This window comes from Struthio camelus, chromosome 14, assembly GCF_040807025.1.
Source record: "Struthio camelus isolate bStrCam1 chromosome 14, bStrCam1.hap1, whole genome shotgun sequence".
NCBI classification, from domain to species: domain Eukaryota; kingdom Metazoa; phylum Chordata; class Aves; order Struthioniformes; family Struthionidae; genus Struthio; species Struthio camelus.
Genome location: NC_090955.1, coordinates 20,810,388 through 20,838,364, shown reverse-complemented (window position 1 = coordinate 20,838,364; position 27,977 = coordinate 20,810,388). Strand labels below are relative to the sequence as shown.

The following is a 27,977-nucleotide window of genomic DNA, read 5'->3' as shown; positions in this document are numbered from 1 at the left end:
TCTTGGAAATTTCATGGTTCCTGAAGCTCAAAAAGAAATGAAAGTACTTAAATATGCATAGCTGTTATAATAAAATGGAAGCTGTTGTTACTATGCTTAGTAACATAAAATGAATAGCTTAACTGCAAAAAGCAGGTTTGTATCTTTCCAGGTGTGCCTGGAGGATTCTTGGATTCAGAAACTTGAAAGTCACAGGGTAAACCTGGAAGATGCAAACTGCTATACTGAAAATTCCCAAAGCGTGACAACAATCTGGCTTATTTTTCTCCTCGGAGGCTAGCAAGACTATTGCAATGACATTCTTTGACTTCTGTTTTTTGCATGTACGCCTATGATCCTACTGCCATATTAGACAGTATAAAACAGTAGGGTTTTTCTGTGCACTGAGTTCTGTGTAATCAACCTTGGAACATGGGACAATCGATCACTTTAACTTACTGAAACAAGCTCAGACTGATTAACTTCATCTGATTTTGAAAAGCTGTAGCTACTTCATACAGAAAAATAGTATCTGCTACTAGATTTTTCTCTCTCAGGCCCACCAACCAATTCTTAACAGTTAACTAATAGACTCTTCTGTCTGCAGGGAGAGAAGAAATAAGGATATCAATAACATTTGTAATGTAGCTGTCTCCTTAGGGTAGGTTTTACTTTTTGAAAATAACTTAGGCTAGCATCAGAATAACTAACAAATCTTTAATAATTATGAGAGTAATTTGTTTATGGGAAAAGATGAAAGTACCTTTCTCAATTAGATAAGCAACATGAGCAGCAAAATTTAAATAAAATTGCTTTCCTGTGGATTTACATCTTTTCTAACCTAGTACACTCCACAAATAACTTCTTTCTGTAGCCCCATTACATTCCAATCTGGCAAAAGATGGTAGAGCACTGGCTACTCTGACATTCTGCAAACGTGGGTATGCTGGTCATTTTTTTGCATGCTCACTATCCAGCTCAGCTGGTGGCTACCTGTTGGACTATATAACTGCTGGTTTCTGACCACCTTACTCTCAGTGAGGAATACTGATTTGGTGTTTCTTTTCTACTCATCCACAAGTTTTCATGAAACTTCTAAGATTTGCTATCTTTGAAAAGTGTATTTCCATCAAATTTGGTTGAAAATTTTCAGTAGACACAGAAGTTACTAAGGGCACAGGCAGAAGACAGAAAAATGAATAAACTTAATGTTCTTTGGAAATTAGACTAAAACTACCATAGTAAACTAAGTCAACTTCTTAATGGCTAGGATACCAAAAGAATGCAGCAGGTGAGTAATGCTGATTTGTCATAATTATGTGCTATGTCTCATAATGCTTGGAGAATGGCTAGCACTAAGACAGGAATGAACTAGAATCAGAGCTCAATATTAGTGCAAAAACGCAGAACACCTCTTTTGATCTCATCTGGCAGTGCCTGTCCTTTTTCCTCTTCAGAGTTCCACATTCATGATTATCAGCCCCTGGATTTTGAAAAATACATCATTCCTTAGAATTAATGACTTAGTTCTTTATCCACAGCTTCCAAACAGTGAAGTTTTCATAGAACTGGAGAGCGTTTGACTCTCTATTAAATACTTAATGCTATGTCATTCACCACGGATGACACAAATCTACCAACTATGTACACAATGATAAGAGAGAATAGCTGGAATTTCCTGGGAATTCATATCTGGAGGTCTTTTATGTAAGTCAAATAACTTTTCTCGGTGTCTCTGATCTGACTTCTGCTTTAGGATTTTTTTTCCCCCTAACTTGACAGTTATGCTATAGAAATACTGCAGTAGGAAAATGAGGCTCATTGATTTTTATATTCTCATGAGACCTGATATTAGAACCGCTGTATTTCTTGCATAGCAATTTATGAGGCAGCACTTGAAAAAAATGGGTTCTTAGCATAAAATCAGATCTATTGGCATTAAACAATGAATACTGTCTGTTCTTTTTTTGTTAAGTGTATGTGATCACTGTCTCTTATGGAAGACAACTCAGATCAGTCATGGCTTCAGTATCCAATACAGCACGATCCAAAAGCGAGGAAGCTGCAGATACAAAGGAGTTTGTAACTAGGCAAGCATGTAGTGTGAGGATCTGGAATTACTGGATTCGTTACAATTCAGGTCTGGGTTTTCACTAGGATCTTTCTCCAGCATTTACCTGTACATCCTTATTCTGCCTAAAGAAATCCTCTTGCTCCTGGAAGCTTGTTCATTTATTCAAACTACAGCAGCTTGTCCAGTAAGGCATCAGCCTTCCCCTTTCAAGATGAGGCTAAGAACTTGTTGTTTGTGCTCATTTGTTCTTTTATCTTAGATTTGTTTTTTCCTGGCATCTTATCTAGAGTGCCTAACTCAATCTTGTTGAATGGTCTTTCCTTTCACAGCGTTTTTTTTCCTTTTTAACAATATTATTAAAAACTGTAATCTGCATTTCAGTGGAGCATTTAAGCACAGAAAAATCAAGGACCTATTTCTCTTAAGTTTATCTTTCTTTTTCTACTGCCATTAGGAAGATGTTCAAGTCATATCTGTTATTGCTAGTACATAATTGTTTCAAAGTCTGCGCTGCATATACTTTGACAGCTCAGGTGTCTAATGCTATTCCTTGCTTTGCTGGTTTGAAAGCTACATCTAAGCCAGTTGCCACAGACACACAGACTTTTAATGAAAACTGAAAAACACGATATCCGCCTTAGGTGAGGCATACTACTATTTCTATGATTATTTCAGTCTGCTCCAAGCGTCATTCTTCATCTGACATTGGCTGGTTTCCAACTATTCCATAACAAGAAAAAGCTCCCTCTTTTGTAATAAGAATTTCTCTTCTCCTTCCAAAAGCTTACCCCCCCCTCCCCAAGCAGTTAGCAGGAATACAAAAGAAAAGGTTTGCTTTTTTTCAACTACATAGCTTATTAAAATGTATACTGCAGAAGAATTCATGGTACAAAATAGCAAATAGGAATACTATAAATGCTGGAACGTGTCTTCTGTGTTTCTGTACAGTCTTTGATTCTCTTCTGAACTACTGGTGTAAATCAGAAGAAAAGCATTGCTGCCATCAGTAAGTACTTTGGAGGGAGAGACACACCTGCAGGTGTAAGCCTAGCCAAGGATAGCATTCTTTATCTTTGCTATACAAACATGGTCTCTCTCGAGCAGCGTCTGAATTGCATCTAGTGGGATTTCTTTGATTTTGGTTTTATTTTCTTTTTCTTAAAGCAAGACATATGTGCTGTTTTCTTGGTCTGTGAACACACTGACTCAGCTGAAAACACTGGTCAGCTCTAACTGCATCCATGGCTGAGAATCATTCAATAAACCTAAAATGTGTGTACTACTAGAAGCAAATAATCCTAATGCCCAATCACACTGATGTCTTCCTCTCCTGTTTCTCCTACCAGGTCCTGGACTGGCATTCCTAGCTTATCCAGAAGCAGTTACACAGTTACCAATTTCTCCTTTGTGGGCAATACTGTTCTTCTCCATGTTGCTTATGCTTGGAATTGACAGTCAGGTAAAACTGGGGTAAAAATTAACAACAATAATGATGAAAGTTGTCTGCGACTGTATGGTATGAAGTTGGCTTCTTCCTGTGCATTCTGCACTGCAGCTGTGGGTGGTGCAGAATGGTTTCTGGAATAATCGGATGAATAGCAGGACATAATAAGGAGGAAAAAAACTAATAGGCTGAAGGAACCTGGGATGGTCAGAAGCTAGTACTAAGGCACTTTCCCGTTTTTGTGAATGGTGGAAGCATATGGAAAATATGTAGAAAGTCTATTCTGTAGAAAAAAAAAATCTCTGAAATCTTAACCATGCTATTACAACATTTAAAATATCTTTGAGATGCCCATCAATGTAGGAAACGCTGTGATATAGTTTACAAGATTTAAATGCCATGCACGTATTCTTTAAGATGACTTCAGAACTTACCAGAGGAGAAGATATGGAGTAAAAAGATACAGCACGCATTTCATTTTAAGCACAAGACTTTCAGGAACAAATTCAAGAGGCAATAAGCTCATTACTGAGGACATTCTGCATCTTAACATGTTCTGAAACCACTACCCCTGGGTAAGAGCCAAGGCTTTGTTGGTTCAGGCCTCAGTTGAGATTTACAGATGATTTAACCGTCAACTGGAAACTAGAGGTTTTTGCAAATCCAACTAAGAAGATATTCTCCATAATAACTTCTAGTTTCTTATTACTGCATATCTAGACAAACTTTACTGCAAAATGAACAACAAAAAACCCCCCTTCAGGAACAACAAAAGGACCTAACACAGTAAAAAGGACTATGCCCAACAAAAGCATTCACTAATCAATAATCCACTGAATACTGATAACAACTATATTGTAAACACTGAAGACAGTACCATGTCCTGGCGTGCAAAGCATGCTTTTGAGGTCTACGTCAGGGATGTCCCTTTCCCCTGCCCAAGTGTTTGGTCACCCGAATGTGACCAGTCATAGACAGAAGTGTTAATCCACTTGTATTCAGTTTCAGTTACCAAACCAGCACCTCAAATTTGGTAGCACAATCTCGATAGCACCTAAAGGAGTATGCAAAATTACTAGTACAGAACTAGTCCTTTGGTAGAGTAAATCCATGATTTTCTATAAATGCAATTAACTTCAGCCTGTGAAGCAAAATACAAAAATGCTAGAGGGCATTTCATCCTGAAACATGAAAAGAAACTGAAAATTCATGTTTCCTATTTCTTTGTTTTTCAGTAAGCTTCAGTCTTGACAATAAAACCTATAGCTCAGTCTGGGTGGAAATTACTGTGAAATTAATTGGGTCAAAAATATTCTTGAAAGAACCTGACTCTAGGCAACTAACAGCTGAGGAAGGTAGTTTAATATTATTAAAAACAAGATATCTCCACAGGCTGTCAGGCTTTCTTTGTTTTTCCGTCCATCAGTGAAACATTTCATGCTCTATAGTTTTTAAGAAGAACTATAAATATTGGTTAAATTCTCACTGCAGTCCTGCAAATGAATAAAACTTCAAATATGGTCAGATTTTCATTATTTCGGCTATCATAATGAAACCATTTATTATACATACATACAAAAAAAAATCTGCGGTATCGCAGTGCTTTCCATTTGGAGGACCACATCCTCAGTGTAGCTCCAAGAAAGTCAATGCAACAGTAAGATGTACAAGTATTTGATTTATAACATAGGAGACTCAATCTTGTGTGTTTGATCTTTACCCTGAAGCAACAATCTCATAAAAATTTTTGTGTCTATTGGCTTTCATGCATGTGAGTAAACTACAGAAATGATGGATATAAGTTTTTGAAAACTCTGCGGTCAAAGACTAGAACTGTGGGCATATCATCGTCTATCACAAAAAAAAAAAAGAGCACTTTATCTTAATAAAGCGCATACTAGTTCATAATTTTGAATTTTGAGTGTTTTTCTAGCTGGAAATATTCTTTCACAGATCCTTCTAGATAGAAACAAAGCATTCAGAAGCACTGCTTCCACTGAAGTCAAGTGAGTTAACTTTACCATTTAAAGGATACAGCCTTAGGCCGGTGATGAGTGCTATTGAAAACTTTCCCCTAAACGTAATCCTGCAGTTGCAGTGCATTGCAATGTATTTTACTTGTAACTTTTCTTGCAGTTCTGCACTGTGGAAGGATTCATAACAGCTCTGGTAGATGAATTTCCAAAGTTACTCCGCAATCGGAGAGAACTCTTCATTGCTGTTGTGTGCATTGTTTCCTATCTGATAGGATTGTCCAATATTACTCAGGTAGGTTCTGCAGAAGAATGTAATCTTATGTCTGACCTACAGCAATTTGGGGAGGGGGGGGACGTATTTTGAGGGTTTTTTTTTTTGGTCTCTCCCTGCCCCCCTCCCCCCCCTTTTTTGCCCCGAATTAGGACTCATTAAAAATGAAGCATGTGAAGCTTTTTTTCACAGCCAGTGCAACTTTATTGTTTATATTTGTTTAGAAATATAATAACTCTAAGTGGTTAAGTGTGTTTCCTCACCTCCACCACCCCAGCTCTATCATCAACAACATCTGAAGACTTCAGGCAACAGACAATAACTTATGAGTGTGAAATGGCTGTAGTCACTGGATGCAGTGAGGCCTACTTAATGGTTCAGGTGACAAGAAAACATCTATCTCTATGATGATCTGTATTACAGTCCAAGAAGTGGTAGCTAGGGGTGTTTCCCATTGCTCCCCTGATCTATTAGGTTGCAAACTAGTTCAGGGAAATGATTGAACTCTTGGCCAAAAAGGAGTACAAACAAAATCAAACCAGTTAATTGAATTCTAGCAGTAATGTAAATTTTTGCCAATACTGACCTCAAGTGTTATAAGACTTAACTTGTTAACATTAATTAACATGAATATGTTTTTAAGTTATTTACCACTGTTAGTTAAGGAACAGTAGCTTGTATTTTAATATATGTTGAAATTAGAATGATTAGTATTTATTTTACCCTTTCATTCTGATATGTTATAGGGTGGAATCTATGTGTTCAAGCTTTTTGACTACTACTCTGCCAGTGGAATGAGTCTCTTGTTCCTTGTATTCTTTGAGTGCATCTCCATATCCTGGTGCTATGGTAAGGAATGTGTTTCTGTTTTTTCCACAAGTTTACCACATCATAAGGATATTTCATCTGCTAATTTGTTTTTTTTGGTGTGTGTGTGTGTACACACTGAAGGCAGAACTGAAATTTGCTTTGTTTTATGTGCCTGGAACTCCACTGAGGACTTAAAAGTGGCTTGTGGATGCTACTCCTGTCTCTTTAAAGTACCCTATGCATTAGACTGGGAATCCTTAAATGCTAAGTGTCCCAAGAAAAATAAAGAGGTGGCATCTCCCTTCCTGATCCTTTAGGAAGCCTAGATCTTCAGATGTATTTAGGTACTGCTGTTCTCAACATTACAAAGTCCAAGAGACCTAAATTGTTATGTTTCATTTCCAGAAATGACTCTGTCACTCTGGAGTCTTGCAGTGAGAGCTCAGCTCCTTGGCCAATTGTATCTTACATAATTGCCTTAAAACATCCACAAGTCTGGGCTGACGATCTGTGGTTATAAAGATGACTAAACACTATATCATCGAATTCTTGCCATAGTACTTGTGCATTTAACCTTAGCTCTGTGCTAGCTAGTCCAAGGACCTACTTCCAGGATTGGTTCCAAGGAACTTTTGTTTGAATTACAAAACTGACTCAGAACTAGATAAATGAAACTTTCCCAGTGAAATTAAATACAAGGTTATAAATAATATGACAGACATACCTTTTGAAAGATGAGGAAGGGTTGGTAGCCAATAACAATGGTAGAGCTACTCTTTCCTTTCAGACACAGTTCTGCACTCATATTGTGTGTATATAGCAATATGCGGTGAAGACACTGTACTGCTAGTTAACGCAGGGATGGATTTTTTTTTTTTTTTAATTTGCTCTGTAACATACCATTCTAAGTCTCTCAAGATTAAACAAGATAAAAAAGGCTTAAAGTTGAAATTAGCCCAGGGTATTTTATTGCATCTGACCTTCAAATATACAGAATTGCTCAAACTTGGCATGAGAATATTTTACTGGTAGCTAATGAATTAATTATGATGTGTCAGGATGAGAAAACTGCAAATGATTCTCGGTGCTCCTGAGTTTGCCTATATCTTTCCTGTTCATACAGGTGAAGAGTTATGTCAGAGCCTGCATTTGAGACAAGTCTCTCAAACCCCTTCAACTTGCAATAGAAACAGTATAGAAACTTATCAGATAACTGATTCAAACTTCCATGTTTAGGTGTTAACAGATTTTATGACAACATCCAAGAGATGGTTGGATACAGACCCTGCATCTGGTGGAAACTCTGCTGGTCTTTCTTTACTCCTATCATTGTGGCAGTAAGAAACAAACTTTTACTATATGATTTGAGCAATGTAAATGGTGTTTTTTAGCAACCTCTCTAAACTCTAAAACTTCCACATACACAAAAATGCTCACCTCTTGTAAACCAAATTCCTTCACAGGCACTAAACTGAGATTCTTCTTTCACAGGATTCTGTGGAAGATAGTACCCAGATGACACTATATTGCTATTGGATTTTCTGGCAAACTTTGCAAGGATTTTGTGCACTGGAGATTATAGTTCAGTCTTTTACAATGATTCTAAGCTTTATCCAGTTAAGCCCATATGGTATATTTTGGAAATATAAGCAAAGAAATTGAACTAGCTATACAAAATGTAGCAAACTCAAATGCAATATAAAAACTGTAACTAAGTAGACCCTGTTACCTACGACATGGTACTTCTCACTCACTGCTATTTCTCTACTATTCCCTTATAAGTAAGTCACCAAAGAGCATAGAAAAGCAAAGAAATAGCACTACAGAGAGGCACGGAATTCTGTTTCTACAGAGGGCTCCTTGATTTATCTCTACCTAAACGAAGAAGCCTTTTATTTTCCTGAAAATAAATTGTTCAGAAAAATATATATATATTTTTTGCTTACTTCAGTAGTATCATAGGAAGAAGAGCAGAATATTGGATGTATAATGTAGCAAATTCCTCCTATCTGGTAAAGTCTTCAACAGAATTTGTTGTCCAATACAAATTCAAAGGTGATGACGATACGATAATAAAAGCCACACTTTACATTCTCCCCTCTGGGAAAGTCTGCTACACAAGGGTTCAACCTGGGATCACAGTGAGCTGCTTTTTTGCTGATACAGTTAAGCAGGTCTTCTCTGGTGCAAGCTGTTTTAGACATTTGCAACAGGCTGGGACAGAAGTTTCCCTGGGGAACTTGATGGAAAAAATACCATGTTTTCAGGTAATCTATTTGCAAAAAGCCCACAAAAGCAACCCACAATTGATACAGTTCAATGGGACGGAATATAGGTATTATTGGGGAAGCATTCCCTAGCATCCCCATCTTTCCCAATAGCCCCCTTCCCTCTGATTTTGTGCAGGTTATCTGAGGACTCTACTAGTACCAGTGGATTCCAAGTACCAGCACACATGGATAATCTGAGATGCAGGTTATGTATGTGAAAATGCAGCAAAAATATTGATTCTAGTAACAAGCTGTTTGGGAAATTATCTGCTCACCTCTTGTTATTGAAAGATTCAAAGTGGTTCTTGAATTTCCTAAGAAGTTCTGTTACACAGGCAAATCCGCAGCCATTTACTGAGCTGCAGGTTGCATTCTGACTGCACTCATTTTCCATTACGAGATTACTCAGAGGATCTGAACAAAATCAAAGCCTCTGGGCCAAGCACTCTTAGGCGGTGATACAAGAGAGGTCATTACAGGCACAGCTTTCAAGAGTGCTTCTTCTACTGAGCCTCTAGGAGTCTGTGCTGACCTGCGCTGTAGAGCTGTACTGAAACTATTATTAAATCTGTTGGTTTCCATTACATTTCCTAATGAAACATTACACAACTTCACAACAGAACGTACAGTCCAGTTATTCACACAATCCCACATTAGAGAATAAGCTAGTAGGGAATCAATCAGTGCAGTGGGCTGACAGTTGCCTGTTTTCTCCACCTGGAAGACTGGCCTGTAGGCCCCCACTACAAGCAGCCAGTGCCTAGGGAACAGGGGAACCCTTTTCTCTCTATCCAGATGTAGAAGCAGTCTTTAGACTGAGGTCCAAGTCAATCCCAAAGAACTCCTGAACACAGAACGCGGTGTAAATCTCATCCAAACCCTTTTTTCCACTGTATTTTTCAGGGAGTGTTTATCTTCAGCGCTGTCCAAATGACTCCTCTCACGATGGGAAGTTACGTTTTCCCAAAATGGGGCCAAGGGGTTGGCTGGTTCATGGCTTTGTCTTCTATGGTGCTGATACCAGGCTATATGGCATACATGTTTCTTACCCTGAAAGGCTCCTTAAAACAGGTACGTCTCTCTCTTTCCTGCCTGCATGATTCCATTTTGCAAGACCTGCGTGCACTGACAAAAAAAATTGCTGGACATTTATTTTATACTTATATACTTACTGTGGCCTCACTGGCTTAGCCCAGTTATTTTGCATCAAGCTGAAAAATATAGAATCGGGTACTAAACAGAGAAGACAAGACAGCGTCTGTACCATCTGTTGATAAAACAGAGTTCCCTGCCTGAAATGAGGTCCTTCTTATTTCCAGGTTTTGACAGTTTCAGGCAGTTGGCATTCCGGTTTCTTATACCTAGAAAACAATGTAGCAGTTTATAAAATATGTACATTTTATAAAGGCAGATAGGCTACTGCCATATATCAAGGCAGGTGCTGCTCTAAGGAATCGGAGCCAGACTCTCACAAATAAACCAGGGTAGCTCTTAGTTTCCATGGCCTACCCACAATGACCCTATTCAGCATCTTTCTGCAATGTGATCAAAGATTTGAGCTCCAGTTCTGCACTACAGGCAAGAATGTTCTAAATTACAATGGCTGCCTTGCTCTGTTGCAGCTGAGAGAAAGCGGATGTAAATCTTGGGAGCATACTTTATGATTACACTGTACCTCCTTTTAGTCTCTAGTTAAGGAATTTCAAGGAACAATTATTTATCAAAGAACATTTGAGGTCGTCTTCTCTTTGCATTTTGCTCTTAGTCTCTCTCTGCTTCCTTATTCCGTCTGTTAAAGAGGAGACTGATACCTCCCAAGTCAGGGAGTCTTGTATGGCTTAAATCAGTCTTTAAGTCCTCGGGGAGATGCTGCTGAGGTAGTGTGAAATGCTACTAAGGTTATTGATTAGCTCACTGTTTAGTTATCACATACCACTGCCATGCTTAATCTTTTAATTTGGGTGCATCCCTCAGTTTTCCCTCTCCAGAAAATAATCCCATTCTGTGCATGAGAGATAGGTCTTCAGCATGAATGTTGAAACATGTACCCCTGTCCTCTGTGACTGTGGGAACCAAAGATTGTCAAAATGATTTTGTTGGAGTTTCTGGAATATTCTGAAATCAGCTGACACAGTCATCCTTGCAAAGAAACAGATTATCGTAAGCAGAATTGACTATTAATGCCTCATGAATTGCTCAGATCTGGATCCAAAAACATGTCTTCAGCAAGTTCTAAAAGACTAAGCAATACTTCATAAAAGTCTGGAAAACATTTTCTGTTTTGAAGTATGTTTGCTCTTAGCTGGTACTCTTTGAATATCTTTCCCTCGTTCTTTGGAAATACTTATGCAGAAATAGATAGTTGTTGCTCTAAAGTTCTGAAGCACAGCAGGGTTGTATAAGATCACAGTAAAAGTTCATTTGTTCTCTCTTGCTGCGATTTAGGTTCCATTTCTGAAAGGACTGACAAATGATCGTTAGATACCAGAAGGAGCTTACAGGTCTTGTGGGCTTCAGCGATCCAAACTGGACTCTCTTTCTTGATAAGAACATGAAATAGGCAGATAAGCTTCCTGAACGGAAAACTCAAAAGGATTAGGAAAGACAGAACAGAAATTAAAGGTTTTAAATACAAGTCTACCTTACCTATTGTATCCTTGGAGGAAGTAACTCCTGAAAGCTGCTGCCAGTTCTGTCTAGTCTCTTCCGCTCCCTGGGGAGGGTCTCTGTCACTTCTGAGATCCAGAAGGGCTCCCTGCTGCCTACTGCAAAGCTGTAGTCTCTGTGCTTGACCTGTGGGCTCCTAGCACAGTTCCTCCTGCCTCACACTGTAGTCTGTCAAAACTTCTTCCCCCTGATCGTGCTCAGTTCTTAATGCCTGGTAGCATCTACCATTTTGTGCTCTTTCAGTACAACGTCACATTCAGAGCACAGCTAGAACTGTCCAAAAATATTTACAGACTGACTAAGCCTTATGCATTCACCCTGCCCCATGTTCCAAACAACAGAAAAAAGAATTGATGGGAAAAACACAGGAATCCTGAAAGCTAGAAGGCCCATTGCTTGTCTGATGGGATGGCAACAGTTCTGTTAAAGCTAGTATTTGGCATGTTGCAGTGGTGGGGTTAGGGAGGAACTTCTGTAGTTGCCACATGCATGTTAAATAAACTATAATATATCTATATCTATATATATAGAGAGAGAGATATATTATACTATACCAGTTTTTGCCTGGAAGACCAGACAAGCCAGCAAAAGTCAAAATAATTCAATACATGTATCTCTGTGCTTACTGCATAGGAACCAGAGTAACATAGTTTGTTTCTGAAAGTTTTTGCTCATATGCTGCTAAAGCCGTCTAGCAAAGGGCTTTAATGGAGAACACTGTTTGTGTTCAAGTCTCAGTACGCATTGTGCCATTCAAGACTAACCGTTCCTACGATTTTCTAATTTGAGTAGAGTTGGCTGTCCGGTGATTATGCTCAGTATTGGTAATATTTGTTGGTAACGTTTTTAGCATCTGTGTATTACTGCTCATTTAAGCTCTTCGGATAGACAAAATTCTTCACTGTAGCCACAATCCTAGAAGTGTTTAGGGGTTGCCTGTTTAAAAAAAAAAAAAAAAAAACACCTTAGAAACATTTGTTGACTGCTTCACTTCTTTTATTTCCCTTTAAACAGCGCATCCAAGTAATGATTCAGCCAAGCGAAGACATCAGTCATCCTGAAAATGGGCCAGATCAGGCCCAACAAAGCAACTCTGCAAACAAAGAAGCCTATATCTAAACTTCTGTATTGTAAAAGTACCAATGCTACTCCAGAAAAACAAAAAATATGGTTGAATATGACCACAAATTTATGTCTGAGAATATAATTACCTACCTCTAGTGGCAAAAAAAAAAAAAAAAGAAAAAGAAAACGAAAAAGAAAAAGAAAAAAGAAAAAAAAGTTCACCTCCACTATATAAGAAGAGAATCACCATGGGTATGATCCAACCATTGCGTGAGCTCAGCTGTTAACAGTGTTTTGTGTTCTCTGGCAATCCACAGACTGTTAATGTTTTTATCCTTTCACAATAATAGTTGCATATCTTGGAATTTGTAATCTGATGTGCAAGACCTTTTTAATCTACCTTTTAGCACAACAATTTGAAGTTTTGTGCTGCTGATTTTTAGTAGTTTATCAGTATTTCTTACTGCTGAATCCCAAGACTGTTATTTCTGATTTTGCAAGAGGAAAATTGAATTTGAAATTGTTTTGTACACAAGAATGAAGTATTTTGTAAACAGGTGATTTCCAGTGAAAAAAGTCTGCCCTTAAAATTTGTTCCAGTACATGCCATTTGCGGGGGAAGAGACTTCTTTCAATTAACTTGGAGTCATGGTAGACATAGCCTTTATAAATATTCCTAGTGCAAATTAAGTTATATGGCTATTTGTAGCAATCCAGCATAGAATGGCTATAAACAGTATCTATACTTAGTTCTTCAGGATAATTTTTACATAACATTATGAATTTCTTTTAAACTAATATATCCTATTTCTTATAAAAATAAAATATTTTTGTTTGTGAATCAATGCTACATGAAATGCAGATTTTAGAGGCAAAAATATGAATTCTAACTAACTTTTTAGCAAAATGAATAGTAATATCCAACTATTAAGAAGCGCTCTTAAAGATTCCCAGGAAAAAGCAATATAAAGTATTTGCAGTTCAAGCTTGGAGTACTTGAGCTGTACTGCTATTGTTACAGTATTATTACATTGCCACTAAAATAGAAACCAAAACAATGACTTAAAGATTGAAGCTTATCTTTGTAATTCTAATTTAGGGTTTAATTCATGACTGTTCTGTTTAATCTGTTAAGGTCTTTAACAGTTTCTAATAAGCAAATTATAAAATACGGATCTTTAGCACTTTGAAAACAGTTTTATTTTTTAGTTGCATATTATTTGTGGTGATGAAGGCATGAGGAAAAGCTATTTCAATAAAAATCTCCACTCTCGGCTCTATCTGCATTTGCCACACAGTTGGAAAGCCCAGTCAGCTAACGGAAGTCTTCCCCTGTGTGGAAAATGCAAGTTAGCCCTGTATGGTATTTCTTGTTCGGCAGCTATAAGACAGGCACAAAGGATTATGGAAGATGAAGTATTTGATGTTTGATTGTAAATGACTTTGACAGAACTGTGCAATGAAACATGCTTTTCAGCAAATTTTTGTGCAACGTACAATGTTAGATAGCACAATTTATGTAGAACTACTACGTGAAAAACATGTTAACTGTGAATGTTGGGTTTTTTGTTGTTTTTGTCTGAAGGTGACAAACATGTTCTTGCAATAAGGTATTCTCAGAATGTCAAGCACATTATTGTAGAAATAATATATATATAATATACATGCATTTCAAACTACATCATAAAAATCTCTTGAGTATTGTTTGGTAGATTCTAAACTGTTTCATACATAGATCAATTGTAAAATATTCTGAAATCTAAGCTACATCCTAAGTGGCTATAGCTGAAATGCTGTAGTCCTGTAAGTCTTTGGGATTTAGAGGAAAAACATACATCCTACACACACATTATACATGATACATATACATTATAATTGTGAATTTCATTAGACTAAGGATAAAAATTCCAGCTTTCTCTTTATTGTTTAATGTAATCAAGTCCCATGTTGTTCTAAGAAAAATGCAGTATTTAATGTTTGATTGTAAACAATTATGACAGATGTTTGACAGACATGCTCTTTAGCAAAAAGCTGTACAAACGTATCATATAGCACAAAATAGTGTTGTAGAACTACTGTGTGTAAACTGTGAATAGCTGTATCTTTTTTGTAGTACTTGCCCTGAAAAAAAATTATTGTATGATCATATATGCTTTTTGCAATAAGGAATTATCTGAACACCAAGCAAATCTATCTCTATATAAAAATATATATGTAATATATACATATTCGAAAATATATACAGAGCCTGTTTAAAAGAGTACAGTATTATTTAGTAAATTTCAACCTGTTCTATGGACCAAATGTAAAATATTTATAAATTAAGATGCATTTTAAATGTCTATAAATGGTGTCATAATTAAAAAGCACGATTGTTATGTAAGTTTCCAAGAGTTTAGAGGAAAAAAGAATAAAGGTTATATTATACAGTAAACTCAGAATTATGCAGTCTTTCATTGGACAAACCCAAAATGTTAAATTGGTTTTTTTTTTGTGAAACAAGTTCTAAATATTTCAAATATCATATATATAAGGTTTTTTAATATCAAAGCCCTTTATCACACCTGCCACATCTATTTGTCCATAATATTGTTACTATTTAGCTGGTATGTGCGTATTCTTACACAGCAAGTTTAAAAGCACAGCTGAGAGTGTTCCTGAAACAGTAAACATGGTCGGTAGCAGAAGAAAGACTTACATGATGTTTATCTCAGAGCTTCACTTACAGCTCTGCCGTACTCACTGTTGGCTCTCACTGGAAGGTGATACTCAACAAGTTTTTTCTCTACAATTTAAAAAACAATTTCATAACTCCACCAATAAGTACACAGAAATTCAGATGACAAAGTTAATTTATTAAACTTAATCAGATTTGCTTTGCACTCTGAAAGATGCTGAGTATTAGCTTAAGTGTGTTTAAATCCCCGTAGTGATTAGGACTACTAGCTCGTCTTTGTTTGACTGACTTACTGATGAATTAAGACCTAAAGTCCAGATCAAACACATTTATTACTCCCAACAGACAGTAAGGAAAAAAAGTTTAAAAAGTTGCACTGTTTCTGACTTGCTGTAACGACTAGACCCCTTACCTGGAATCCTGCCTCTTTAATTAGCCTGTTGTGAGACAGCAGACCAGGAATTCAGAGCAGCCACAGTGAAAAGCCTGGATTTTAAAATAAACCTCCATTGATAACAATTCTGCTAACAAGTTGGGCTGTGAACTGCAGCACCTCACCTCTCCGATTTCTAAGCCTCTACTGAAGAACTTACCAGTCCTAATTGAATCCAATGGGCTGGCAAAACAGAGACCTTTAAAACTAAAGTGATACATTTCTGCAAAATTAATCTTCTCCTGTAAAAACTTCTTCACTGTGAGGGTGACAGAGCATTGGAACAGGTTGCCCAGAGAGGTAGTGGCGTCTCCTTCGCTGGAGATATTCAAAACCCGTCTGGATGTGATCCTGGGCAATAGGCTCTAGGTGACCCTGCTTGAACAGGGAGGTTGGACTAGATGATCTCCAGAGGCCCCTTCCAACCTAAACGATTCTGTGATTCTGTGATTCTGTATCAGTTGTCATTAAAGTGTGAGAAGACTTCAAGCAAGTTCTACAGCAGTCTGTCCTAAGATCTGGGTCTAGGAAATACTTTTGCTGAGGAGACAGAAAATTAAATTCAACACAGCCATAAAGTTGGGACAGGACATCATGCTGGGAAAGATTCCAAACAATTTTAGAGGACATGATTAGAATTGAAAATGCTCCTGATAAAAGCGTCCAAAATCATAAACCTCAAATTCAAAACGCTGCCGTTGGAAAGGCGCACACAAACGTGAAAGTACTAATGACGGGGAGGGGAGGGTCCTTGCTCTGTTTGCACGAGGGTGTAGGAAAGAGCACAGATTGCCATTTCTGGAAATGGGGCAAGCAGCAACTTTGACAATTTTGAAATTACAGGGAAAAGTTCAAACCATCTTTAATGTTTATTTCATGGGAGATACATATTGTATTCATGGCCTGCTGCTTTCAGGATTTAATTTAAGAAAAATGACAACAACAGTTGCATTTGAGAGAAGTGGACACGATGCTTAGTGCTGGATGGCTGGCCAGACAGCCTTGCAAGGGGCAAAGAAATTATGGTTGAGGAAAAGGAACCTCGTTGAAGGATATTGAGTTAGTGCTGTGATATTTCCATGATCTCCTGGAGGAATTTTCTCTTGCCTTTCTGCAGAAATCCTGACAGCAACTCAACAAGAAAAATGCAAATAAGGTCACTTCTTCCCTACAGGACTGCAGGATGCCCTGAGAGAAATCCATGTCCTCGCTCGTCAGGAGTATTAGTTCAGCTACATGTGCTTTTTTTTTTTCTAAAATAACACTATGTTGCTTTTGGGTTTTAGTTTTGTTTTAAGCCTGATTATTTGATTTGTTTTGCCTCAGCCACAATAGCTTTATTACAATTAACTATTACAACTACTAAACTTTAAATTCAAGTGTTGGGTGTACTCAGGGGATAATAAACCCAGAGGCAAAGCTGTGCACTGAGGTACAGACAATCTCATGCTAACCTTAGCCTTGTAGTAAGCACAAGGCAGTATCTCCTGCCTCCCGAATCTGCATATCATATCCATGACCACATCTGGCAGCTGCAATTGGACCCATCTGGGAGCAGCAAAAGGGAATTGCACTAAAACAATGGGACAACCATATCCTAGTCCCTCCACTTCAGGAACGGTTACCAGTGAAGAGGAGCGCAGAGGCTGTTGGATGGCTACCTACAAACACACACACAAACGTGATGAGGAAACCAGCATAAAAGCTGTGTCTGTCAGGAATGCAAACTGATGAACTCGGAGCTAAGCGCAAGCTACAGAAGATGCCAGCCAGCTCTAGATGGCTGTTACCTTAGTACTTACGAACCTTCCAAACTACCATAAATTAACCAGTTTCACTGCTCAGATTTCAGAGCAAGAAAGCAAGCACCAGGCTTTACACTCCAAAGGTTCTTTTTCATTTTTTTCTCTCTTCTTTCCCAATTTCTCATGCTGTTCAGAATACTAAATGGAAAAAAAAAAATCCACACATGCTGTGTATGGCCAGTTAGTTAGCCCCAGAGTCTCTTCCTTGACCTGAATGCTCTGCCTTGCAACAGCCCTGGTGCCCAGGCAGGGCCGGGGCCACGCTGAGGTAGTCCGTTTCTCCCGGCTGCACAGCCATCTTCTACTAAGGAGGAGATGGCCCTGGAATGGGCAGCGGTAAATTCTGCCCCATCTACTGGACGTCGCCCTATCTTCGGGCCTGGATATTCATTGCTTCGTCATTTCCTCTCCTGACAGTTAGAGTAGTTGCAAAGTGGCTAAGATACAGGCAGTTATAATTCACTTCTCCCCCAGACAGACTGAGCAGCCCTTCAGCTGAAAGACAGTGATGACAAGGAAGAAGAGGCAAAATTACCTTCATGAGTACTCTCTGTTTAACAACAGAAAGGACAAGTTGAGCTGATGGATTAGAAAGTCATTTAAAACAAATAAAAATGTCTTTTTTCTCAATACAATGCTTCTATTTTTTTCCATTCTAAATCTGCCTGTCTCGCTTCTTCCTGTGAATTAAAAAAAAAAAAAAAAAAAAGGGGGAGAGAGAAGGAGAGAAAGACCAGAAGATCAGAGAACAAAGGGGAGGTAAAAAAATGGTCAAATGAAACATAATATTTAGTCAGAGCTACAGAGCTTGGTCCTCTCTTATGAAGAAGATGTAATCAAGTATTGCCACTTCTCATTCCTTCCTATACTCTCCAACAAGTTTTAAGGCCAGTCTATAATTCTGCCAGTCTTTCCTGCCGACATTTACTCAGCACTGAGGAATTTTCTTCTATTTTCACAGAAATCCAATTCATTTTCAATACAGATCTGTATTGCTGCATTTCGTTCTAGTCCTCTGACCAAACACTTAAGCAGTCAACTCCAGGAGCCCCACAGCTTTGACAAGAGCTCACCTTACAACAGTGTCCTTCGCCAGCAGATTACAAGAGGGGGAACCAATAATCCCTAAATGCCAGTGCCACGCATGTGCATAGCCATGGGTGGGTGTACTTGCACGCATACATACACTTTGCAAACATATTCACCCATAAATCAGCTCCTCCTATTTTAAAATTTATGAATTGGTAGCGGAGGACTTGCACTATTTTTCAGTCTAACATCTGATGTTTTCCAGGCTTGTGTTTCACATTAAAATTAGTAGCAAATATTCAGTTATTATTTTGAATATCAAACAGGCGGAAATAATTGGGTGAGTTATTTGTGAGTCATAAGTACACAGTCGTGCTAAATGTGTCCAGGACTGCCTAAGAGAAGGGCAGAAAGGATAAGGCATTCTCACAAGGACACAAATTAATGTGTTTTGCCAGCAATGGTGCTTTAGTCATACTGGAACATCTGCCCCATCTCTCTTTGGAAATAAGTACCTAAGAAGCTGGGTATTAATACAACGTTTTAAGGTAACAGTGAGCAGAAAATGACCAAAATTTACAAGCTGAATTTGCGTTTGGAGTTTTCTCTACACTGAACCAAACTGGATACCCACTTGGTGCCAGGACGAGGAAGAAACCGAACGGAGCAAATCACTTCCTTATTACACTGCAGCAATACAGTTTCTGTATATTGTAACTAACTACTCTAAAGCAACCCGGGGACATCTACACAAGTTTAAGAGAAAAAATCCAAAGAGCCTAGGATTATTGTACAAAAAAGGTCTTCCAGCACTCCTAGCATATCTAAACACACAGTTACTTCTACAGCTGAATCTTCCCTGCAGATGAAGAGCTACTGCCACAGAAAGACACTCAAATGCAACTACATCCAGTAAAGTCAGGACATCACCTCCTGGTGAGCCACCTGATCTGTCACCAAAACAGAGGCAGTATCCCTCTTCCTCGCTTACCCCTTAGACACTTTCAGATTCATGAATACAAAGCTCTGGAAGGCAGCTACCCCACCACAAGAAGGTATACTTTGCCAAGTGTGGGAGAACTTGTCACAGTTAAATGTCTGAGGACTTCCATAACGCAGACAGGCTAAACATCGTAAGTCAGGGCCCAAAAAAGTGGGCCCCAAAATTTTCCCCCAAAAAGAAGGGTGGGCCTCCAGGCTGAGTGAAAAAGGTCTTGGTCTTTTGACTACATGAAGGATTTTGTTTCTTTTTCAAACAGTCAGCTCTTCCCAAACAACGATCACCGCAGAGCAGCACCAGAGGCTGTTCAGGCTGAGAGCGACGCCTCAGAGCCTGGTCGTGCCCAAGACTGTGATGTTACCAGAGCCGATCCTTGAAAAGCTGCAGCATCTCCTGTTGCTGCGGCTGTACCTCTCCAGGCAGCACGCCAACAGGTCTCCTCTGGAGCTTTACGAGCAAACTTTCTGTCCCAGCATGCCCAACTTCTGAAGCAGGAAGTCATTAAATATTTGCTGGTAAATATAAAATCATCCAGTATTGCAGGAACTGAAACAACTACCCTGGAAATGATTGAGGAGCATTTTGATGAAGATCTTCTTTCAGGACAACAGTAAATTTCTCTCTACAGATAAGCTGGAGCATCAGGTCCCGTTAGGGAATAATTTCTAGGTCATGTCAACTCACTGCACTGCCCTGCAAATACTTCCTTGAATGAATGACCAAAACAATTAATCAAAACACTAGAGAGAAAACACCAACTCACACTGTAGGCAACTAACTTTGCCCTAAAAATGACAAAGCTCAGCATTTTTAACCTGCTCTTTATCAATTGTCATACCTCAACAACACCTGACCTTTACTTCTGATCTTTCCACAGGCTTATGCTTAGTCTGGGAGGGATAACTGCTGACCTTTCCCAGCCCAGGTTGCTCCTGCTGTTCACAAGCTATCCCGTGGTGGTTCCAAAAGGCGCACACAACTTGCCTGCCAGGGTCTGCTTTAAAATGACTCAATTAGACTTGGCTTTTGGTTAGAAAACACTCTAGTAGCTCAGCCCTCCCAGACTAGTCAGACTAAATGAAACCCTCCTTCTATTCCACTTTCCAATGAAGACGTCCAGCTTCCGCCAACTGACCCCAATGACTGAGAGCCCAATGTCCTCTCTAAAATAAGAAAGCACAAGCTGAGAACAAGCCAATAAAGAAACATTCCTTTTTACACAGCTAAATCTTCATCCTTGCAGCTTACTTGTGGGAGAGGACTGCAGGGGGGTAAATTAAGATTCATCTGTTCGCAAGCAGAGAGAACTGAATTTGTGCTCCCTGGGGAATTGTTCTAGCAGCTACGTTGAACTGTTTCATTTCATTACTAACTCACACAGTATCTGCCTGAGGTATGGCTTTTGCAGCAAATACTATATTGTACATCAGGCATGCTAAAAGTGCCAATAGTTAAGATCTGCCAACCCCATTCACTATATTGCATTTCTTCCAGTGTCTCAAATTACACTCAAACCTACACTCACCAGGTGGCCGCTCCAGCAGCGGGGCCTTTGGTAGCAAATGTTAAATGCACTGACACACTGCAACTACACTGAGATACCCAGATACTTCTCTTAGAGTTAATGCAACAGGAAAAAAAAAAAGTATTAACCTGATGCTTTATCTGAACTCACGGGCTGCATTCGGCCCTGCACAATTTTCATTACACTCACATAAACGATGAGTTAGAAATGACACTTCGATGTTTCCAACTCTGATCAGACAAATGACTGAGTAAACAAGGTACTGCCAATATCAAGCAATAAGTGAAAAAAGCAACAACCACACATTGCTTTTATAATGTGGAAATAAAGGGAGAAAGATATCAAATCATCAGCTAACAAATACCTGCTGTGAAACAGAACCTTTATCATAACACAGTCCTTACAGTATATAACATAATAATATTATGTATTACCCTCCAGGGGAACAAGCCACATCCACAAAGGATTTAAGCATCCTGCTGAACGAGATCCCTATAAGTCAGCACGTGTACCTCACGCCAGCTACACTGCTGCAGAAACAAACATAATCAAACAAGTCTTTCAGGAGAAGACAATGAGGAATAAATGCCTGAACCTGCTACATTTTTAACCCCAGCCAAGAGATCTCTCTTACTTCCATAAAAAATTACTGCAGTTTGCAACAGAGGGTGCCACATTTTTAAAAGGGAAACTTATTTAAACAAAATTTACATTTACTTTCTTCTTCATCAAAACAATTAAAAATTATTTGTAATGCATGCTTTGAAAAAAAAAAAGAAGTGATTTTAGTTAGCGTTCTGTTCTTATAATAACATGCTTTGCACGGTAATTTTGGAAATCTTGATGCTTAAGAAATTGTATAAAAGAACAAAGTATTTCAACAAAAATCTTTACAAATGCAAATCCCTCAGTAAAAAAAGAAAAAGAAAGAGGTAACGTTTGTTTTAGCCTTTAAGACATTTTCATGCTTTTTCACATTTTCCTTTCGGCTTCCCATTTGTATTTCAGCACAGCAGATAAGCATCACTCCTCAAATGCATGTCTGCAGAGAAAGTCCCTTTAAAATATATATATGTAACACACGCACACACACACACACACACACCCCACACAGCTTAGGAGACAAGTCCTCTCTATCAGAGACTGCACTCCAGGGGCAGCGAGCCCAAGCATTGCCTTCGCTTAGCTAGTGCTGCATGCTTCATAAGTCAGAATGGGCCTATATATGAAACACATTAAAAGTACACACAGAAGTGATCAGTAGGTTGCACATCTCTGAATCAACATAGCTTGCAACATATTAATGTCGTCATTGTCTTCCCAGGGAGATTTACTAAAAATCTACCAAGATAAATTGATTTTATCCTAGGGTTTTATTGTTGTTGCTTTTTTGGGGTTTTTTTGGTGTTTTTTTTAGGACTGGGTAAGCTGAAGCCAAGAAGACTAGAGTGCACTGTGACAGGAATTTTGGCCCAAAAGGACTACTTAATGGAACTTTTTTTTTGTGAGATAAAAATGATAAATTAAAATGTCTGCAATTAAATAATAAACTGAAAGCTTATTAGCAAATGGAATAATAAAGCAACTGCAGACTGGTACCTGAGTATTCTCTAACTGGTTTGCTGTTAGAGAAGACTTTAATTGTATTGAATTCTACCATTCAAAATTATTCAACTGTCAGCATGAGAAACTGTGTTGCTTTTAAGTCTTTCCCTTTCTTTACCAGCATAAAGCTTCCATAAATATGCTAAAATAAGTTTTTCTTAGTTCTTTATATACTAAATATTAAATATTTTATGAGATGTTTTATTTTCTGCTCATCTTTTCCTTCATAGACCACACTGTCTTCTCCAGAAGCTTCTGGTATGGTTATTTTGCATTTCCACATTCTGCTTTGATTTATATAATTCCTTTATCTTATGAAACTAAACTCCCCAAGATTATGAAACTAGCACTGAAAGATGGGCACTGTTTTTACGTATTCCTAGCTTTTCAGGAAACATTAAACTTAAAAATTTCCCAGATAAATTACTGCTATAGAGATAGCCTCATTACCAGCTTGCACTAACATAAAAATACAAATTCAAACAACACTATTGCAGCAGTATCCTGCTGTCGAAATGTTATCCCTTTGAAAGGACGTTGTTATGACCAAGAACACACATTTGCATGGTTTGCCCCATTTGGCTTCCCTCCTTTTTTGGAAGGAAGGAATTGCTTTCCAGAATAATTTCTATAAAACCCCAGTCACTTTTTCCATGCAGTAACACCGTTTGTGGGCGCACACAGCTTTGTTCTGGCAGGGCACATGGAAGAAAAAGCAACGCTCGTCCTCCTGCTGTGTGCAGCTGGAGGCTCCTGGCCCAGGTACTGGGCGCTTCCCACGGCACAGAGCGTCTCTGCGGTGCGCGGCCCGACCGCGAGCGGCTCTGAGGGCCCTGTTGTCTGTGCCAGGAGCAGGGAGGAGGCAGAAGTGGGCTGCAGTCCATGGTACATTAACCAGGAAAGTCTGGAAATGCAGAACTCAATGGGCTGTCAGAACAATGTTCCTCCAGTGCTCTATACAGACCAGCATTTTGTCAGTGTAAGTACAAATGCCAAAACTGGCTTAGTCTTCAAACAAGCAACGTACATTTTTTTAGTGACTGATATAAGTAATGGAAGTCCAAAGAAGAAGAGAATTCAGTTTCCTTAAAATCTCTAATAAATACATATGCTAGAAAGCTGGGTGGCCAGCAGCCTGCAGGCTTTGTGTCCAAGGGCCAGCTGGTCTCTTTGGTAAAACGAGATTAACAGTTTCAGTTTAGACTTAGTAGACAGTGCTCACCATTTAAACTGATCTTGCTCAGACCACTTTGGCAGATACAGCCATACCAGGCCCTCACAACATCAGTGAATTTTAAAGGAAAAAAAGATAGTAATTTGTGTGATTGTAATAGAGCAGTTAGTCACACAGAGTTAACTTTCCCATCACTTCTCATTACTAAAGCAGTTGTCTATTATCTGCTCAGTGCAGCCTGTCATCACTCCTGACTGTTACCAGAGCAGTCATAAGGTTCTCAGCTAGGCCAAAATCTCAATATGTTGGGCATTGTGCAAATACAAAGCGAATATCAGCACTTTGTGTATTACCATAGTTTTAAAGCAAGGGCAAAAGGTTCATTCACTAATTTCTTTTTTTTTTTTTATTGCTGCTACGAATAACAAATCCAGCTCCACGGCACAGCAGTGATCAGTGGACTGAGCACCACTGCCTTGGGGGAGTGGGAGGAGAGGCCGAGATGACATTTTAATTTCACATGCCTGCGTGGCAGCTGCTTCTTACAAGCTTCCAGCAATTCCTCACATGCCTGTACGAGGTGTGTTAATCTACAGCACGCCAAACTATGCTCAGTGCTGGATGACTCCCCTTTTGTGCTGGTATAGCTCAGTGACACTAAGGTCAAGCTGTAAGAGCAGAATAGATGAGACGCCTCCTTTCCCCTTCTGCCTCTCTTACAGCACCAGGGAGCACTCAGCCAGCTGCTCGTAAAGGACAAGGTCACTGGCTCGGACTGGGCCAGCCTTTACCGGCTCCAGTTGTGCTGGTGGACTTGCCCGAGCCCGTCCAAATGACACAGTTTTGATCACAAATGTGATCAAAACTTTCTAAAGCAGCCTGGCTCATTTTGATTAAGGCTGGTCAGGGAGCACCCCGACAAGGAGGTCAGCTGGCAAATATGAGAACTGGCAAGCTCAGATAGTGGGACAAGCACCTGCAGAAAAGCTCCTGGGTAGTAACTCTTTACCCAGCTCAGTTATTCAGTGACGGCTTGTTTGTCTACAAATGTACATGCTGTCTTGATTTCCATTGATTACCCATCAGATACTGCAGTCAGAGACTGAGCATGCTGGAGGCACCATCTTCCCCAAGAAGATTCGTCACAGAATCAGAGAACGGTTGAGGTTGGGAGGGACCTCTGGAGATCATCTAAGTCCAAATCCCCTGTTCAAGCAGGGTCATCTAGAGCACATTGCACAGGATTGTGTCCAGGTGGGTTTTGAATACCTCCAAGGAAGGAAATTCCACAGCCTCTCTGGGCAACCTGTTCCAGTGCTCAGTCACCCTCACAGTAAGATTCATCTTAAAAACAAAGCCCTCTTTTAAAAAAAAAAAAAAAAAGTCCAGCTCAGTATTTAACCCAGCAATCCACCATCACCTACTTAGGCTTGACTCCAGCATACCATTCCCCCTAACTGCATATGTTGCAAGAACAGCAGATGTGGAAATCATCCCACCCAGTACACCTCATGGAAGGTGCATCTGGACTGACAAGGAGAAGACCATCCTTACCACCTGAGGTGGACAGCATCTCTTATAGTCAGACTCCCACCACATCCAGCTTCCACTTCTGTTTTTCACAGGAACCTTCCCAATGATTTTTCTTCTCCCTGCAAAAATTCATTTCCTGACAATCTTATAATTCACAGACAAGAAATCATCTTCTTCCCCCTTTCTTTTTCTCCCTTCATCCCCAACAAATATTGTAAAACTCACAAGATTTATGCCAACTATGAATGGTAAATACCTAGTATTACTGCACAGCACATTCAGCCTAACTTTGTCCATTCTAGGGACACCCCTAAAGGGCACCTGTGAGGACGCAACCTGAATTACCTTTCTCCTTCTTATGATCACTCTGAAAGGGTTATCAGGTTTTTGTGCAGAAGTAGATATTGTACCCACTAAGGCTGTCTAGCAGAGTTCGTTAAAAATCGACTGATGTCTGCCCCTAACTTCACCAATTAACAGTAGTTCTACAGATGCTCTCTTATACACACCACATGCAAAAAAAAAAAAAAAAGGCTTTAGGAAGAGCAATAGGAATTCTGCTAAAGGAAATAGCAGGTGTAGCATGTCTGTTTGAATAGTGTTAGCCTCCTCCAGCGAAGATGATTTATAGGTGGTCTTATTGATTAGATAAGAGCGAAAACATTTCTTCTCAACACCAAAGCCCTGTGTAACTCTTATCCATTCGCTGTCTGAAAAAAAAAAACCCACGTGAACAGATTTTGTCAACACTAGAAGATATCATCCTTTAGTCTAAAAACAGGTACCTGTTTGTTTATGGGGAAGCTGAGATACAGAAACAAAGAAAGAATTAATTCCAGAAACCATCAGAGTTACGATAATAAATCAGAAGCATGTTGATCTCCCATCAAATAAACAATTAAACCCCCTAATACTAACACATGCTAAAAACATTACTATGACTTTTATTGTGTTGTATACTGTCCCCCAACTGTCACATTCATGCTACACCTGGTTAGCCAACGTGCCAGCCCCTGGCTCTGCAGCTCAAGGTCCTTGGAAGTAAACGCATGTGCTGGATGATGCTTGTGCATAGCTCCTTGAAAAATCAAGGCTTTGTGCTATTTTAGTTCTTGATATAATCAATACGGTCTTGAGATTTGATCCTGCTTCCTCTAACACCACAAACTGTCTGGCAGGAGGTACATAATGGGATCAGTAGCATACCACTGCTCATGGTATGAAGTTCACAGCATTAGGATCTGGATGAAACCTTTGGCTTCTCACCTCAGCTACACAAAGGCTACAATTACAATTACTCCCTCTGACAAGCAAGATGGTACAGCAGTATTTTCCATGTGCATGAATGATTTGCTTATAAATTGCTCATCAAAAGAGCACATGCGGGGTCAGCATGGTGCTGCGCTCTGCAGGTGACAGGCCAAACCTACAGACTTGCCGTATCCTTCAGTTTACCCAAATGGCAAATTATAAACAGGCAGCTCCTATGAGAGCACATCAAGTTCAGAATTCATTCATGTTTTCTTAAGGCATGCGAGTCACCTCTGGCTCTGTTTACGAGCAGACATTCAAAGGCACATTGCAGAAATATACATGAAAAATTGATATTTCTTATGAAACATTTCTTTATAATGTTTTTGTTTCAAAATTTACATCCTACTATAAATATAAAGCAAAACAGTAATTAAAAAGTCTATGCTGAATCAAAGTTTTATTGCAAGTACATCCACACTTTGATCAGGAAGCTTCAGAATGGTCTATTCCATTTATGTCAGAGATTTAATTTTGATTTTTCATATGAAATTCACAAACAATTAATGGATTCTTGTGAAACAGTTTCATTTTAAGAAATCCATACTTTAAAATGGAAAAACATGCTATACTTCAGTCTTACAGTTAGCTAATTCACACATTAAATTGTCATACTTCTGTATGCAATTGAAGTGATGAGGAACGTTAGCTTTTCCCAGCAAAACCATTTCAATCTTTGAAATGCAGTTCCACTCATAAGTCAATCTTTGACGACAGCTAGTAAACCCTCCGTAAAACTGTGATTTGTTTCACTGATGAAATATAAACATTTTTGCCAAGAACACACTCCCATACTTCTTTTTAAAAAAAAAGACACAGCCAAACCCTGAACAATACCGCTATCAAAGTCATCTTTCAGGATATCTCTACATGGCAGACTGCAGTATAGTACAGAAATATCACACTATTTTCTTTTACTGTTTTTCTCTAACACTGAAGGAAAAGTAGCTGTAGCAAGATTAGGCTGTGATTTTAATACATTAAATAACACTGTCAACTTTGCCACTAAACCATAAAGCCTTGGGACACGAGATACTCTGCTCAAAGAAACCTGTTAAGAAGCTAAAGAAAGCCTACCTAGATTTGAAAGACATCAATTAAGTCTCCTTTTTTAGAGTTCAAGGTTTTTTTTAAGCAGAACTTTGTTTATAGCAAGAGTATTCTAGAAATAGTTTATTCAGATAACATTTGATATTTTTCAGAATCAAAACTGGTATGAAGTGTTTTACTACATAAAAATATAAAGAAAATAAGAAAGTCAGCCTGTATATTTTGTATTTGTACTCCTCTAGCAGCCAGGAGCCCTGTTCGTTCACCAAACCAGTTGTG

The 27,977-nt window shown here is 38.9% G+C and overlaps 1 protein-coding gene and 1 long non-coding RNA gene across 7 annotated transcripts in view; one reads left to right on the top strand and one right to left on the bottom strand.

Moving 5' to 3' along the window:
• SLC6A1 (solute carrier family 6 member 1) overlaps positions 1–14,990 on the top strand; it is a 130,148-nt gene extending 115,158 nt beyond the window's left edge. For all 6 annotated transcript variants that reach the window (XM_068960336.1, XM_068960335.1, XM_068960333.1 and 3 more), the window contains 6 exons: positions 3,400–3,512; positions 5,634–5,765; positions 6,491–6,593; positions 7,791–7,891; positions 9,728–9,895; positions 12,506–14,990. In XM_068960336.1, coding sequence (XP_068816437.1) covers positions 3,400–3,512; positions 5,634–5,765; positions 6,491–6,593; positions 7,791–7,891; positions 9,728–9,895; positions 12,506–12,610 — 722 coding nt within the window. In that variant the 3' untranslated portion in view covers positions 12,611–14,990. The remainder of the gene's footprint in view (positions 1–3,399; positions 3,513–5,633; positions 5,766–6,490; positions 6,594–7,790; positions 7,892–9,727; positions 9,896–12,505) is intronic.
• LOC104152687 (uncharacterized) overlaps positions 1–27,977 on the bottom strand; it is a 162,930-nt gene that overhangs the window by 5,405 nt on the left and 129,548 nt on the right. The window contains exons 8-10 of the long non-coding RNA XR_011144049.1: positions 25,359–25,456; positions 15,255–15,341; positions 9,997–12,427 (exon numbers count right to left, since the gene is read on the bottom strand). This is a non-coding gene — a long non-coding RNA (uncharacterized lncRNA). The remainder of the gene's footprint in view (positions 1–9,996; positions 12,428–15,254; positions 15,342–25,358; positions 25,457–27,977) is intronic.